General features: G+C 36.0%; 1 protein-coding gene across 1 annotated transcript in view; it reads right to left on the minus strand.

The window, feature by feature from the left end:
• The window catches only part of RNGTT (RNA guanylyltransferase and 5'-phosphatase), a 313,020-nt gene that overhangs the window by 263,498 nt on the left and 31,176 nt on the right, over positions 1–18,346 (minus strand). Inside the window, exons 7-8 of the mRNA XM_040474144.1 lie at positions 7,366–7,475; positions 6,060–6,161 (exon numbers count right to left, since the gene is read on the minus strand). Of these exons, the coding sequence (XP_040330078.1) occupies positions 6,060–6,161; positions 7,366–7,475 (212 nt within the window). The remainder of the gene's footprint in view (positions 1–6,059; positions 6,162–7,365; positions 7,476–18,346) is intronic.

Below are 18,346 nucleotides of genomic sequence, written 5' to 3' on the forward strand. Positions count from 1 at the left end.
TTACAAGAAATATTAAAGGAACTTCGTTAAGGTGGAAAAGAAAGGGCCCTAATTAGATGAAAAATTATGAAAAAAAGAGAAAATAAAGAGGAAAAGAAGCCAAACATAACACTACAGAAAGTCATAAATTGTAAGGAGAGTAAGAGAAGAACAAATGGAACAGAGAAGCGCTACAAAACAACCAGAAAACAACAAAATGACGGTAAGTACATACCTATCAATAATTACTTTAAAAAATATATTAGCATCTACTATATATCAGGGCTATTCTAGAATGCACTTTATATCAACACTTCACTACAAACTTACAACCCTAAGAATATTATTTTCATTTTACATATGAGAAAACTAAGGCTCAAATTTGCTTCATTTATGCAAGGCATGGAGATACAAAGTTAAGAGGACCAAACCACAAACGCTACTTATCTTCCTTGAAAGCAATGTACTCTTAACCACATGTGTTGTCTCTCTTATTAGTCTTATTTAGAGCTGGTAAGCTCGGTTTCACGGTAACTTCCAATACTCTCATTTCACCTAATTTTTCTCCCAACTTTAAAAGTGTTAATTAACGTTGGTTCTAATTTCCAAATATGTCAATGAACCTTTAAGACTTAAATACTGCTTTTTAGATATAGAACACTCAAACTTGTTATTCTGTAGTATTATTTACATTTATGCAATATATCCATCAAAAAAATCAGTTATAAGCACAAACATATCATTAAATCTTAAATAGCTCCGAAATATGTATATATTCACATTTTACAAGTCCTTTATCAAGTACTATCAATTACAATGCCATGGTTTCATTAATCACAAATTACACATTAATTTTAGTATAATTCTCCCATGGGTCAAGTTATATGTAGTGCCCTAGATATAACACATCTTATTTATGCTATCTGATTAAGTATTGTATTCTTTCATTTAATCATTTAATGGTAAGCAGTATACTAACTTCTATCTCTGTGCTCTTTCTACTCCTCAGTACAGTTTTTCTAAAATGACTTTCTTTCTTCCCTTCTCAATCCATTCAATGAACCAAAAGATCATGAAAAATATTTAGAGGAGGGGCGCCTGGGTGGCTCAGTCGGTTGAGCATCCCTCAGGCCATGAACTCGCAGTTTGTGGGTTCGAGCCCCGCGTCAGGCTCTGTGCTGACAGCTCAGAGCCTGGAGCCTGCTTCGATTCTGTGCCTCCTTCTCTCTCTCTGCCCCTCCCCCACTTGTGCTCTGTCTCTCAAAAATAAATAAATGTAAAAAAAGAAAAATTAAAAAAAGAGGAAAAGTATAAAATAAGAATATTTCAATCTATAGAAGCTACAGATCTCTCAAGAGCATAAAACACACAATACTATTCTGAATACTCCGAATAGATATTCATTCAATATCTACTAGCATAATGCCTTGCTGATCACTGTTGATATAAAGGTACAAAAGACAGGCTTGCTCCCTAATCTTGTGAAGCTTACAATATAGTAGGAGATACAGAAGTAAAATAATTAGAAAGGAAAAAGTAACTTCTGATAATGAAAAGTGCTATGAAGACAGAAATACTATGTTCTGACAGAAGGAGACATCTCATTTTTAAAAGTCTGATTTTAATGAAATGTAAGACACACAATTATTAAATCTTCTATCAAACAAAATGATTCCACCTATTTCTGAGACTGCAGTGGTTTAGTGTTTACCAATTTACCTATATAACTAATACAAATTTCTCACTGTTTCATTTTTAAGGAATTCTGTATTTCTATCTATATTCTTTGGCTTTACAATAAGGAAATAGTCCCTATTCAACAATGTTTTAGAACTTACAACAGATTCCTGTCAAAACTGTCACTATTACCTCCAGGCCTTGTCCAGACTAATAAAAATTCCTAGGCATTACCTTTTATTGCTAACTCTATCCAGGTCTCATAGCACACTCAATTTCAGAGATCCTTCCATCTAAATACTGTTGCTAGATACAATATATAAATAGCCAATAAACTAGGGAATAAGGATAATAAAAAGAGGTCCCTAACCCTATCATAACATGACCTTAAAAAATTTTACTGTTTATTTATTTTTGAGAGACAGAGCACAAGTAGGGAAGGGGCAGAGCGAGAGAAGGAGACACAGAATCTGAAACAGGTTCCAAGCTCTGAGCTGTCAGCACAGAGCCCAAAGCGGGGCTCGAACTCATGAACCAAGGCGCCCTTTCACAACATGGCTTTAAATAAAGTGGGGTACCTAGCTGGCTCAGTGGGTAGAGCATGCGACTCTTAATCTAAAGGTCATAATCTCACTGTCAACCACAGTGGTGTAGAGACTACTTAAAAAAATAAAAAAATAAATAATAAATGAATACATAAAGTGGAGTCTAGGGCTCATGGCTATTGATCAGCTGTTCTAATTCCATGGGTTCCTAGACCATTCTACAGCCCTCCGAGGTTCTTTTCACCCTATAAATCACAGAAAGTCCCTCCCCCATGCTATTGGCCTTAAATTCTACTGTGCCAAAGAAAGATTTTGCACTAGTCCAGAAAATGTCACATAAATTTTTCCTCACAGATTAAAGCATCACAAGACAGAGTAGTTATTCAAAAAGATATTTAGAGGTTCTCCTTTTGTTTTTGGTGGAGCACAGGTCCATGAGAAATAAGATATTTCCATTATCAGTCAAAACATCTTAGCTCAAATTACTGTAGCGAATCATTTATAGGTCTGACAGCATTGAGACATGGGGAAAGGAGCATACAAGTGCAGAGGAGGGAAAATAAATGTAGGATGGCTGAATACAAATGGCAAATTTTACAGACTTTGTTATTCTGCTCAAGGTTTGCCAAGATCACAGCCTGGATATTATGGAGAAGACAAGGTAGAAAGTAAAGAATATCCAGAATATGAAACTCATCAGATCAAAATTATGCCTCACTCCCAAATCCCCGGGGCCATTTTATAGTATCAAGTCTGGAGAAATGCACCTCATCATTTTCACTCCTTCTCCACTCAGAGGTAGGAAGCTGTTACAAAGGTAACACTGTTACAATACTACATATCTATTAATAAACCCTAAGACATTGTTACATAGCTATTAAAAATATATATCAACAACTTAACTTCTGCTAATCCTTACTACCACTTTAATAGATTCCAAACTTATTCTAATCCAAAAAAATTAGATATAATTTTAACATTAAAAATAATCAGGGAATTTTTATTTATCCTTCAAAATTATACATCCATAAGGAGGAGGGCATGGAAGGGACGAATCATCCCAATTGTCTGTATCTGAATCGTTAGCTGTATGTATCCTTATAAATTTATCCTTGTAGAATGAACAGTCTTAGAAGCACACAAGGCAAACTTAAATTTACCATCTGATATCTCTATATTGCTTAAAATTTTACCATGTATTAATATTAATTTTTTAATTTACTTCATTTTTAAATTCAAAATAATATGAAAAAATGAACACACATATGTAAAACATACTTGTTATTTAACTATTTGGATTCACTACACTAAGCATTAATACAACTGCTTTATAGGGGCGCCTGGGTGGCTCAGTCGGTTAAGCGTCCGACTTCAGCTCAGGTCACGATCTCGCGGTCCGTGAGTTCGAGCCCCGCGTCGGGCTCTGGGCTGATGGCTCAGAGCCTGGAGCCTGCTTCCGGTTCTGTGTCTCCCTCTCTCTCTGCCCCTCCCCTGTTCATGCTCTGTCTCTCTCTGTCTCAAAAATAAATAAATGTTAAAAAAATTAAAAAAAAAAAAAAAATACAACTGCTTTATAACCAAAAAAAAAAAAAAAAAAAAACCAAAATCAAGACCACAATGATGATAATGGTTATCTCTATGTGATAAAATCACTTAGTTTCTTCTTTTCACTTGTTATTTTCTGAACTTTGTTTAATGAGCCTGTGTTACTCATAAAATCCATCCCCCCAAAAAGCTAGAAAATGCAAGGTTGGAAGGAAAGATGGGTTTCCAACAGAGAAAGACAAATGAAAGGAAATATTTTGATATATTCCCTAATAAAATATGTATGTGTGTATATATATATATATATATATATATATAATTACTAAAAAGCAAAGCATGTTGAAATAGTGTCATTATATTCACCTAACATTAAAATCAAGTTGTACCTGCCCCACTCCATATCTTCATAGATATCTCTTAAGGTCACCACAAGCACAATGTAGATGAAGATAACATGATCCAAAAGGTGTAACTGCCACCTTGACATTCAAAAGCTTCTTACAAAAATTTTTAAAAAAATTTTTTTTCAACTTTTATTTATTTTTGGGACAGAGAGAGACAGAGCATGAACGGGGGAGGGGCAGAGAGAGAGGGAGACACAGAATCGGAAACAGGCTCCAGGCTCTGAGCCATCAGCCCAGAGCCTGATGCGGGGCTCGAACCCACGGACCGCGAGATCGTGACCTGGCTGAAGTCGGACGCTTAACCGACTGTGCCACCCAGGCGCCCCGCTTCTTACAAAAATTAAGTGCAACCTATATCGTCTTCAAAATAACATTTAAAAATGAAAAGGTGAAAACAGCATCTCAGAGAAATATCTGCATCCCCATTTTAATTGCAGTATTATTCACAATAGTCAAGATATGGAAACAACCTAAATAACTATCAACAGATGAATAAAGATGTGCTATATAAATACAATGGATTATTATTCAGCCACAAGAAAGAAGGAAATTCGGCCATTTACAACAACGCAGATGGACCTTGAGGACATTGTGCTAAGTGAAATAAGTCAGTCAGAGGAAGACAAATACTAGATGATAGCACTTACATGTGGAATCTAAAAAAAATCAAACTGATAGAAACAGAGACTAGAACGGTGGTTACCAGGAGCTGAGAAGGTAGAGGAAGTGAGGAAGTACTGGTCAAGGGTATAAAATTCCAGTTACAAGACAAATAAGTTCCAGGAATCTAATGTACACCATAGTGGTGACCGTAAATAATACTGTATTATACACTTGAAAGTTGCTAAGACAACAGATCTTAAATATTCTCACCACAAAAGAGAAATGGTCATTATGTGAAGTGATGGAGATGTTAGCTAACAGTACTCATCTTGCAATCTATACATGTACCAAATCAACACATTCTACACCGTAAGCTTACATAATGTTATATGTCAATTATATCTCAATAAAACTGGAAAAAAAAACCTAAACTATATATATGTTCTGTCAATTATTCTGAAATATTGTCTTTATTTTGAAAAAGTTAATAGGACTTCTATATTAACATCTGTTAAAATAATTACTTCAACTATCAAAACATTTGATGAAAAAATACATATTGCAATGCCATAAAAATAAGGATTACAAAATAGAAAAAGTTAAATATTACTGAGGATCATAAAATTTATACTAATTAAAAGCATAAGAATATCAAACTGAAGATAAGCTTTGTTGTAAGACTATAACACCCACAAGCGTGTATAAAAATCACAAAAAGTATTAGCAAAAATTAAGAGAAAAATATCCGAAGGAACAAAATAGAGAACAAAATATTCGAAGGAACAAAGTATCAGAAAGACTAGGTAATTTTTAGATTATAAACTGACAACACATCTGTTAATTTTAGAAGTGCTCAACAACCACATAACACAGGTGGTGGGCAGCAGACATGCCAAAAAGGACAATATCATCAAGAGAAAACACTCTCAAACTTAAATTTGGTATAGATTTATGTCAAACTAACAGAACTTGGGGGGCAGGGGGACCTGGCCGGCTCAGTAGGTGGAGTATGGAACGCTTGATCTCAGGGTTGTGAGTTCAAGCCCTATGTTGGCTGCAAAGATTACTCAAAAATACAATCTTTAATAAAAAAGAAGTCTGAAACCAAAAATGAAGCAGAATGAGAGAAACTGACTTACATAACTAAGAATACTAGCAAAACAAAAATTATATATTTGAAACATGATTATTTTGCTGTTCAAGTCAGAAATTCACACTCCAAGAGTACAAACCTTCTTTACCAACAAAGCAGTATTCTTCAAGTATTAGAATTATTTGTATAATTTGTTTTAGAAATCTAACTTACCGAGTACCATCTGCTTTCCAGCTTACTTTATATGGCTTCTGCTCCAAAAGTTTAATATTTTGCTTGTCCATGGAAACAGGCTGTGCTCCAGGGAATCCAGACCTTAAAGAAGAACATTTTATTACTATTATGGCTGGCATCCATACAAAGCAATACGTCCTAAACCAATCTCACATTAGTCACACACTTACCACAACATTCTCCCTATCATGAGATTAATGTCAACTGGAAAAATATCAGCTTTCCCAAGAATGCTAACAAAACATTATCTTCTAGACATTTTGGATGTGAGTTAACAAGATTCTAATTGCCACTACATACTATAACTATTGGGCTTTTTAAATATTAATATTCATGATCTAAAACTAAAGCAGGTATGTTTACAAGTTTACTTCAGGAAGAAGTTTCAATCTTGCTTGCCTTAATTATCATACGTTATTCTAGACCTCATATTCCTCCATCATGACTCTGCCAACTTGGCATTAACTCTACAAGGTTGGCAAATTTCTGCTCAAAAGATGCCCAGAAGTGACAAAACAGGAGAAATATAGGTCAAGATTGAAGTACACTGGCAAGGGTTTAACACAACACTGAAATCATTATTACTTCATTTCATCTTTTAGTTAAAATTATTTCTGGGTAATTGATCTTAATATACCAGGCAAAAAGTTCTTTATATGAAGAATTTTTAACAATTAGCAATCCTGTTTCATCACGTTCCAGCTGTATTACAATTTTCTGCCACAGACAGCAATGATCAACAGAAATGACCATAGACAAGACCTGAGAGCAAAAGATTAGAACAATGAACTCTCTCCTGAATCTCCTCCCATGAAATGACTGATAGATATTTTCAGGTCATGGTGGGGGGCAGAACATATTTATATAAATACACTTATATACATAAAACTGATTCCCCCAGGTTTCTGATTACAGAAAAACTGGAAAATGTGGTACATTCAAGTGCCACCTATTCTCCCTTAATAAAATGATATGGTGATACAAACATTAATCAGCAATAGTAGAATCAAGCACACTAAAATACTGGATAGTGACAAAAGTAACTTTCTATTCTATTCAGAAGACATGTCTGAGTCATTTCATTTTGACTCAACTGTCTAGTAGTCTAATTTTGACTCAACTGTTCTTGAAAAAAATCTGATAAACTCTTGCTTGATATCTTTTTAAGCACTCTGTGTAAACATTCAATCTTCAAGGAGCAAAGAAACTGTGCCAATGTTTGCATTAATGTTAAATGTTGCAGAGTAAGAGTAAGTTTTACTTAAAACTTTAAAATGGTTATTACCCTTCCCAGCCACAGAATTGATGACACTTCTGCTGTACCTCTCCTAACTTTGGTTGAGTTGTTACTTGAGTTACACCTTTAACAGTTACACCTTCCAGGAAAATAGCACCCTTAAGATAAAAAAAAGGAAGAAGAAGAAAAATATTTTGTTAGAAGTGAAAATCTATTTCCAAAGTCAAGACTGAAAGATAGACTTGCTTATTTTTACGTCTGAGCAAATATATGAAACAGAAATGGTCTGCTCCAGAAAGATCTATAAACTCCCCCTGGGATTCTACACTCACTTTCCTTAATCCAGCATATGCTTTTTAATGTACATATATAGCCCAGTGTCTATATCATATTTCAAAGTACTCAAATGGGCATTACTCATCAATAACAGCAATAACAACTTACCTACCATTTACTCAGAGGTAGGCAAAGGATCTGACATTTTACAAACATTTTCTCTAATTCTTATAACAGCTATGAAAAGTAGATTACAGTGTATTTATATCACAAATGAGTAAATGAGACTGAATGCAATTTATTTGAGAGGTAAAAACAGAATTTGAACTCAGGTCTAACTATACCATTCACTAATAGCTCTCACTACGGACAGAAAGAGGAGCTATATCTCTGATGGAGTATGGATTTTAAGGGGATAAACACCCACGATATATATACCTTTGTAAACTAGAATAAGAGTTAACAGTAGACAAAGTGGTAGAGTCTTCAGATATAAGAAAAACTATTACTCATCACTGAATTTTTAATTTAAATTCTTAAACTCACAACTACATAAAGTGTCTTATTGTACTTCATAGCAAGCATATTTTTAAAATATCACAGAAGTGAAGCAGATGGAGAATTTATATATGAAATAAATAAAGAACACTCCTGGAAATTTTAAAGACTAAAAATACAGTCTAGATTCATGTTACAATTACTTTCAGACCCATAAGAGGGCTGGCATCAGTCTCAAGAAAAATCCATAAAACAACTCTAGCTGTTAACGTAATTAAGGAATAAAAAATATGGTCTACAAGCTGCAATGATCAACCTTCTGGCAAAGATTTGGCAACTCGAGCCACTTGGAAAGGAAAAAAAAGAACACAGTATTTAGTCCATGTACGTCCCTGTCAAATCTGGAAGAGTCCTGAGTAATCCAGCAGACACTAGTCCTACTTTTTGCCCCTAATTCTGAATCACTTTTTATAGTTATCTTATATGTCATCAACTCTGTTTTCCATAATAAGCACACTTTAGAGATTTCAAGAGCCAAAGGATTAAAGAGTACCATTCCGCTCATATGACACCATCACCTCTTTTTACCTTCTGCTTTAGGACCATTCTACCATTAAATACAATAACTAAAGAATGAGGATAAGAACTAGGTTCACAAGATATTTAGTGATTGAGATACTCAGATAACTGCAATATCCTTATAAAGCTATATCCTATATATACTCATTAAAAAGAGAAAGCATTCAGAGAGTTCAACATTCAGCACCATTATTCCAAAGGTACTAACAGCACAGGATTTTTTTTTAAGTTTTACATGAAAAAGGTTTACTCATGAGCATGTATTTCCTGAGGAATATTCAGAAATCAAGGATAATTTCTGAAAACCAAGGGCCAAAGTGTCATAAATTATTCCTAAAAACATAAATATTCTTTTTTTGGCAAATAAAAAGGACCAAAACACAGAAATAGGATCAATATTCAACCAAATACTTTCCTAGAATATTACTAGGAAATATTTTAATAATTCTATGCAGCTAAACAAGCTAAATATTTTTTTTAAGTTTATTTATTCATTTTGAGAGAGTGAGAGAGCAGGGGATGCGCAGAGGGAGAGAAAGAATCCAAAGCATGCTCTGTCCTGCCAGCAAAGTACTGAATTGATATCTGGGATCATCTCTCTCTCTCTTTTTTTTTTTTTTTAAGTTTATTTACCTTGAGAGACAGAGACAGAGTGAGTCGGGGAGGGTCAGAGTGAGAGAGGGGAGACAGAGAATCCCAACCAAGCTCTACGCTGTCAGCACACAGCCTGACACAGGGCCCCAGCTCACAAACTGGGAGATCAAGACCTCAGCCAAGATCAAGAGCCAGACACTTAACCAACTGGGCCACCCAGGCACCCCAAGCTAAATATTGTTTTTAATTTAAAAGAATAAATATTGAGCCTCAGTACATACTTAACAACTATTAAGCTTGTTTGTAAAAGATATGTCCAGGGGCGCCTAGGTGGCGCAGTCGGTTAAGCGTCCGACTTCAGCCAGGTCACGATCTCGCGGTCCGTGAGTTCGAGCCCCGCGTCGGGCTCTGGGCGGATGGCTCAGAGCCTGGAGCCTGTTTCCGATTCTGTGTCTCCCTCTCTCTCTGCCCCTCCCCCATTCGTGCTCTGTCTCTCTCTGTCCCAAAAATAAATAAACGTTGAAAAAAAAAAAATTAAAAAAAAAAAAAGATATGTCCAACCATCTAGCAAATGCCTCTCATTCATTTATGTTTCTTCTTCCTTAATCTTTCCTACAATGTCTCAATTTCTTTTTTACTGTCTTCCCCTACTTTCTTCTGCAATAATAATTAATCAGAAAATGGTAGAAATATGTCCATTAAAAACAGTAAGGCTGATGCACTTTATACACCAATAATATTTAGTAACTTTTTAGCTTAATTTGCTGTTTTGACTGTCATTACAAGTTTCCTCTGACAGAAATATATTATTTAAAATTATGTAATAATTTCAAAAAGGATCACTAAATCTAAACAGCAATGTCTTAAGTCTGGAACTATTTTCAAACATACTATAATTGAGATTCAAAGTCAATGACATTTACTTTCACTTTTTAACAAACTACCATTTCAGTTTGTGGGAATAAAGAAATATCAAAAGTGAAAAGAAGATAACGTATGCTTAAGATGAAAGAAGTGTATTTCATAAACAGAGTCTGCCAGACTTAAAATGGAAATTCATATGGCTATCACAAAAAGGAAAAAAGGAATCAATGATCAGTCAGAGGGAAATTGAGGAAAGTTTTACAGAAGATGGGGTCAAATTATATGTAAGAAGTGAGTGTTATCTGTGTGTGTGTGTGTGTGTGCGCGCGTGAAGGAATGAGTAAGCAAGTATGTGTGTAATGTGTAACAAGGATATTTTAGTAATGAAGAAAAGGCACTAACAGTTTTATTCAAAGAGATGATCCCAGGGCCACCTGGGTGGCTCAGTCTGTTAAGCATCTGACTCTTGGTCTTGGCTCAGATCATGATCTCCAAATTTCCTGAGTCTGAGCCCCATGTGAGGAGCCTGTGGGATTCTCTGTCTCCCTCTCTGGCTCCCCCACTCACGCTGTCTCTGTCCCTCTCAAAATAGATAAACTTTAAACAGAGAGAGTGAAAGAGAGACATGATCCCAGCCATCAATTCAAAGAAGCAAACAACATAACTATAGGTCATACTCTTCCAAATCAATACAAGCATGTATTCAAAAGATGAACAAAGGTGTCAGGAATGTGAGGGCCACGTACAGGACATGCGTGACTATTAAAAACCCTAAAGTCACTATCGGAATACACTACAATGAGTCCATCACTTCAAACCATAGTCATATCAATATGAGTCAGGAAAGGGGAACTCCAACAAAAATAAAGTGTCAAACCAAAATAAGTTCACTGTGTTGAGATGTGAACCATAAAAATTAGTCACTCTTGGATTGCTTCTGTTAACTATCTTCAACTCAGATTGAAATAACAGGAAAACGAAAGTTTTCCAACCATTGATTTGCCAATTATTTACATCTACATTTCTCATGACTGTCACCAATACTTTGACATCACCCAAAATTAACTCTCCAGTCATCTTTCCTCTCTGATGGTCCTGTCCTCACTGCTTTGGAGCTCCTTCTCCTTGGTTAATCTTATCACTAATTACCTTCCCAAAGAGTTCCAATATAATCCCTAGAATCTCTTTTTCATAAATAACCTATAACCTCAACCTTTTTCATGAACACCTCGTCCCCTATGTCTTAACTAAGAGCTAATTCTCCACCCAGAAAACCACTTCTCTCTTAAATAAAAGCACTCATTTTCCCACTGCCCAAGTCCCATAGGGATAGTGTAAAGCATTCACCTATATCCTCACTTGTTCTCCTTGCCTCTCAATTAGACTTAAATCCATTCAGCTGTATCACTCAACTGCGGTAGAGCAGACATCCACTGTAGTTGGTGGCACAACAGCTGCTCTCTCATCCACAAAGACAGGACCCTAACAGCCATGTTACATGACATTACAAGATAACATCCCACTCCAGCCGAAGTTGATGGGAGCATGAGCAAACCACTAACTCAGTCTGAATCCATTAGATTCTCTCTTCTGGTAACCTGGAATTGGGATTCAAAAGTCTCTGCATGTGGCTAAAATTACAACATGTAAGCTCAGAAGATACAGGACAGTTATAATCTCCCAGGTAAAAAAGGAATCACAAAGAGCCAGTCTCAAAAGACAAAGCTAGTGAAATATATGACACAAAAGGAAAGAAACAGAAATAGAAAAAAAGCAAAGATGAGAAAATAAGAACAAAGAGCAGAAACTAAGTTCTAAATAGCTTTCCAGGTCCAGGCTCCAGTCCCTTCCTGAGATCTGGCTTTGAGTCCTACCCATTCACTCATAGTTATTTCTTCTTCCTATTGAAGCTAGTTTGAGTTAATTTCTGATACTTGCAACCAAAGAGTCTAAAGTAGTAAAACACTCTATTCTTCGTGTACTGACATCCAGTCATTTCTCCATGTTCATCAAAAACAGTATTTCTCACTGCACTAACTTCTATCATTACATTGGTAACATCAACATCCATTAGATAATCTTTACCCATCAAACAACCTAGGCTTCACAGTTCAGTAATTTCATTTGCAATGACCATCATCTTTGCATAACTTGAACAACATGCTCCATGGCCACACCATCATCATTCCATACTGCTCTACCTTTCCATTCATCAATTCAACTCACACTAATTGAGTATGCACAACATCCTAAAGCCAACATGCCATTCTTTGACCTTTTTCATTGAATAGCTTAACTCTTTTACCCTAACTATGCTCACTGTTCAATTTCACCAAGACTAACAGTCCCTTCACCTCTCCCTCTTCTCAGTGTAACAGCCCCCAGCCTTACCTTACCTCCTACTCAGTTAGACTCCATGGCTGATAACTTCAATTCTTCTATGCCTGATATCCTCAGTACTCCTCAACCTTTTGTCCTTCCATCACACCCATACTAAATATACCCAACCTTGTATCAACCTACCATTAATCTTCTCTACTCCCACCCACAGACAGCTGAAATTCACAGAGGAAAAAAATCACAGTCTCAGTGCTATGGATGAGATTTCCCTCCTCTTGTGGAAGACCTATTTCTCCATCTGCTTTTGAACTCCATTCCCTTTCATTTCCTCAGACATTGCTGTATCATTTATTCCCTAAATTATTTTCAAGGTCATTGACTCCACAGCTGCTTATCCACAAGCAATAAATATGCTGGAACTTATTCCATACTAAACAGCCTTTCTGATTCTATCTGCATTAAGCAGTCACCCTTCCTCTCCCTTTCTGATCATAACTAAACTACGTGAATGAACAGCCTGTACTAGTGTGCAGAAAAAGGCCAATACACCAAGTCTGCTTACAAGGTTGGCGCCTGGGAACAAGATTCTCAGAGTGCTCTTAGTCAACTGATAAGGGTGATTCACCATGCCTAGACTATCCGTACGAACAATAGGGCTTATGCTGAACAAACACTTTCCTTCTGGGATTGTGTAACTTTTGGTACACACATAGGCTGCCTACGTGACCAGCCATTACTAAAACTTGGGCACTAGGGCTCTAGTGAGCTCTAATGAACTTCCCCAGGCAGAAACATCAGACATGTTGTTGCATCTTCACTGCTGCTGGGAAAGTAAGCTCTGTACAACCTCTCATGGGAAGAAGAGAGCATAAGAAAGCCTACATATGGAATCCACCAGACTCCACTTGTCTTTTTCCCTTATGATACAGTTGTATATCCTTGGAATATCACTATAATAAACCTTGGCTGTGACTACAACTATATGCTGAGTCCTAGTAAATCTCCAAAAGTGGGGGTGGTATTGAGGACCCCTAACACAATTCTATCTCCATTTTTTCACCTCCCATCAGCTTCTTTTTTTTTTTTTTAATTTTTTTTTCAATGTTTTTATTTATTTTTGGGACAGAGAGAGACAGAGCATGAACGGGGGAGGGGCAGAGAGAGAGGGAGACACAGAATCGGAAACAGGCTCCAGGCTCCGAGCCATCAGCCCAGAGCCTGACGCGGGGCTCAAACTCCCGGACCGCGAGATCGTGACCTGGCTGAAGTCGGACGCTTAACCGACTGCGCCACCCAGGCGCCCCTCCCATCAGCTTCTTAAAATCATTAATCTGACCTGTCCCTACTGCATATTACAGAAAATAATCCTCATATTTGTCCCCTCTGTGACATTTCATACTATCAAGTCACTCATATCACTACCTAACTCTAAACTATTTTTCATATTTCTTTGTCCTCCTGTGCTACATCCAGGAAGAATTTCCTAGATAAATCTTCCAGCTTGATAATTTCCTCTACAGCTAACTTCATTCTGATATCCAACCCACCTGCGGGGTTGTTAGGTTGGTTTTTGTTTTGTTTTGTTTTGCTTTAGTTTTAGTTTATGTGTTTATTTTTGAGAAAGAAAGAGCAAGCGGTGGAGGAGCAGAAAGAGAAGGAGAGAGGGAAAGAATCCCAAGCAGGCCCTGCAATGTCAGTGCAAGTCCCAACATAGGGCTCGAACCCATGAACCATGAGGTCATGATCTGAGCCGAAATCAAGAGTCCAACACTTAACCTACTGAGCCACCCAGGTGCCCAGGGAGGGGGGTTAATTATCATTTCCAACGTCTCTAATTGGTTCTTTTTCCTAATAGTCATTATTTTATAGATTGATATCTTCTCTCATCTTGCAAACAAATGTTCTGTTCGCTTTTTATAAACTGCTCCCTCTGGTATTACCTAAAAAGAATGAAGTAGTTAAAAATGTACTAAGAAAAGATATCCAGAGGTGCCTGAGTGGATCAGTTGGTTATGCGTCCAACTCTTAACTTCAGCTCAGGTCATGATCTCACAGTTGGTGAGTTCAGGCTCCACATTGACAGCACGGAATCTGCTTGGGATCCTCTCCCTTTCTTTCTGCCCCTCTCCCACTCGTGCTCTCTTTCTCCCTCTCTCAAAATAATAAAGAATCTTAAAAAAAAAAAAAAAAAAGACATCCAAGTTTTTAAAAAAGCTGCAGAAAAATACATTTACATTACAAGAGGGTGGAGAGCATAGGGCCAAAACTCAACATATGTATATATAAATACATAGGACAATAAGTATTTAGAAGGATAATCAAAAAGTAGAGAACAGTTGGGAGTGGGAGTGAAAAGACCTTCACTTTTTACTCTATACATTTCTAGATGTTTGTATTTTTATTTTTTTAAAAAAAATTGATCTTTATGCCATTTGTGTACACTTTTAAGCTAGGGAAGTAAATGGGAAGAAATTCTTCTAAGATGACAAAATGCCAGTGGTAAGACAAAGGCTGAAGAATTTTAAGTTGTTTTTTTAGTTTTCAAATTTTCTTTAATGTAAGTATACTACTTTTAATAAGTAAAAAATATATTTAACAATTTTAGAATTTATGAGTATGATTTGAAAAGAGGGGGAAAAAACTACCTAAGTGCTTTGAAATCAAAGCTACCCGTTTTCTCCAAAACAAGAGAAGGGAAGATTTCTGTTTTTGGCAATGGCAGACTAGCTTATTGAGATCAATTCTGCAGCCACGAGAAAAAGCTAGATAAAATGTTAAAATCACCTGTTTGAAGACCCTGGAGAATCACAAAGGCAGTAAGAGCTTGACAGGCCAAGAACTCAGAAGGAAAGGAACCCAGAGAGGTGAGCTAGACATCTGGTATAGAATTTCCTCTACAGGCACTGTTTTCAAAATGGTACCTGGGAAGCTAAACACAGCTTTCAAGAATATCACAGGAATGGGAAAATAAAAACTGGAGTTCCAGGCCCCTGAGGAGGAAAGCTCCTGGTTATTTCTCCAGGCTTTCAGTTAGGATCCCCAAAGGTCTATACTCTAAGAATTCAGTTGCATCAAAAAGAGACCGGCCCCCCAAAACTAAAGACTAGTTTCTAAATAATTCAATCCTGACTGAGTTAAGATGCCCTATTCCTAACGCTGTGTAGCAACAAAAGTAAATGTTCTCTGAAGAAAACATTTTATTCTCAAATTATTTCTACAATTTCTCAGACCTAATGTCTAATGATCACAAATATGCAGGTATGCCAAAAAAGAAACAACAGACTAGAAGTCAAAAGGACATGAGAAGAAAAACTAAAAAAGACCTAGAAGAGAGCTACATCAATTAGTCATCTGACAAGGTTTTAAAATAACTGGAATTAATAAATTCAAAAAACTAAATGATAAGATGAAGAATTCCAACAGAGAAACTGAAAACTGTTTTAAAACTCAAATGAAAATTCCAAAAGTGAAAGTAAAATAACTGAAATTATATACTCAATGGATGGATTTAACATCAGCTTATAGCTACAGAGGCATTAGTACACTGGAAGATAGGTCAGAAGAGAATATCCAGTTTGAAAACTGAAAAAAAAAAAGTGGAAAATATAGAAAAGAACATAAGAAACAGTAGGAGAAGTGGGGGGAAAAGCCTACTGGGTGAATCTCAGAAGGAAAAGGGAAAAAGAATGGATCTGAACCATATTTGAAGATATAATGCCTGAGAATTGTCTAAAACTAACAGTAACAACAACAAATCCAACAGTAGATTCAAGAATCACTATAAATAGAAGGCAGGATAAATACACAAAGAAAACTCCAAGTAGAAATATCATAGTAAAAGTGTTGAAAATCAAAAACAAAAGAAATTAGCTTCAGAGAAGCAACTTCTTTTTTTTAAACAATTTTTTTAATGCTTATTTATTTTTGAAAGAGAGAGAGACAGAGCATGAGCTGGGGAGGGGCAGAGAAAGAGGGAGACACAGAATCTAAAGCAGGCTCTAGGCTCTGAGCTGTCAGCACAGAGCCCACTGCAGGGCTGGAACTCACGGACCACGAACGAGATCATGACCTGAGCCAAAGTCAAACCAAATGAACCACCCAGGCACCCCAAGAAGCAACTTTTTAATAGAAATGCATTATGGAGTATCTTCAAAGTGCCAATCCAAAATTCTACACTGAGAACAAACATTCTTCAAAATGACAACAAGAAAAGACATTCTTACATAAATACTGAATGTGTTGCACAGACCCACATTAAAGAAAATACTAAAGGGAACTCTTCAGTTAGAAGAAAAACTATCCAAATGGACCCATAAAAATATATGAAAGAAAGAAGAACACAAGAAAGGATAAATATGTATATTTAGATAATTATATCTAATAAACATTCACTGTACAAAATGATGATGAGGATGATGCCTTATGGGGTTTAAAATGCATGTTGAATTAAGATACACAATACCAAAAAGGCAGGAAGAGGTAAACGGAATCAAAGATTCTTGCATTGTTTAAAAAGTGGCAAAAGTACTAATATATACCAGACTTTAACAAGTCCAAGACAGATACTGAAATCTTTTTTCTTTTTTAATGTTTATTTATTACTGAGAGACAGAGAGAGACAGAGCATGAGCATGGAGGGGCAGAGAGAGGAGGAGACACAGAATCTGAAGCAGGCTCCAGGCTCTGAGCTGTCAGCACAGAGCCCAATGCGGGGCTCGAACCCACAAACCACGAGATCATGACCTGAGTTGAAGTCAGACGTTTAACCTACTGAGCCACCCAGGTGCCCCCAGATACTGAAATCTTGAATAACTACTAAAATAACAGTAAAAGAATGTATAACTACCAAGCAATGGGTTGGGGTGATATAAAAACAATTAAGCATAAAGAAGACAAGAAAGAAAAATAAAAAGAACATACCATAAGTGGGAGGTTGGGAGGGAAGACTGCTAAGTTTTAAATCTAATTACATCAGTAAAATAAATGTGTATGGACCAAATACTCCAATAAGGCAAAAACTGTTCACTGGATAAATAAAAGCCAACAACACAATGCTTATAAAAGATATACCTTAAATAAAAGATAATGTTTGAAAGCAAAAGGATAGAAACAAAGATAATCCATATGAACACTATCCAAAAGAATGTTTGTGCAATCAATCATACTAACATTAGATATTTCCAATGCTAAAAGTGAAGACACTGGGAAAATACAATAATCCTTTACACATATTTGTATAAACTAAATATTACTCCAAATACATAAAGCAAAACTTGACAGAACTAGAAAGAGAAATAGGTAAATCCACAATCATAGTAGGGAAACAAGATTTAGGATTTTAAATGTTATTTATTTTCCTGAAAGAAACGTGCCCATCTTGGCTATGTTTCTCTTAGTGCTGCTGAAGCTCACTTGCAACTATAGACATTTAATAATACTTGATATTATAAAATAATTGTCATTTTTAAAGGCCCCTGCTTCTGGGGGGAAAAAAAAGGAACCTGCAAACTTTAGTATATTTTGCAAAATATTAACTCTTTTCTTTAAACTCTTTTATACAAGTACTATATTGTAATTAAAAAACACATTAAGCACATATATGTTCATATTTAATGTTGTTCTTAAAAATATAGTTGAACAAAAAATGATACTAAAAGAAAGTAATCATCTATGCTATGTTATGCTATTAGCCCTTCTTTAGAATGTGATTCTGTGCTCGCTTCGGCAGCACATATACTAGAATGTGATTCTTATTTTTCTAAGTATGTGATTCATTAACCAATGAGTTATACTAACAGAATAAGTTGGTTTTTTTTTAATTACTTCTATGTTTCAAAGCAATGAACACTTTTCAGTGGCCTCAAAGTCTTGAAGTTTG

The sequence above is a fragment of the Herpailurus yagouaroundi genome, unplaced genomic scaffold (genome assembly GCF_014898765.1).
Source record: "Herpailurus yagouaroundi ecotype Mexico unplaced genomic scaffold, PumYag 139, whole genome shotgun sequence".
Classification (NCBI taxonomy): domain Eukaryota; kingdom Metazoa; phylum Chordata; class Mammalia; order Carnivora; family Felidae; genus Herpailurus; species Herpailurus yagouaroundi.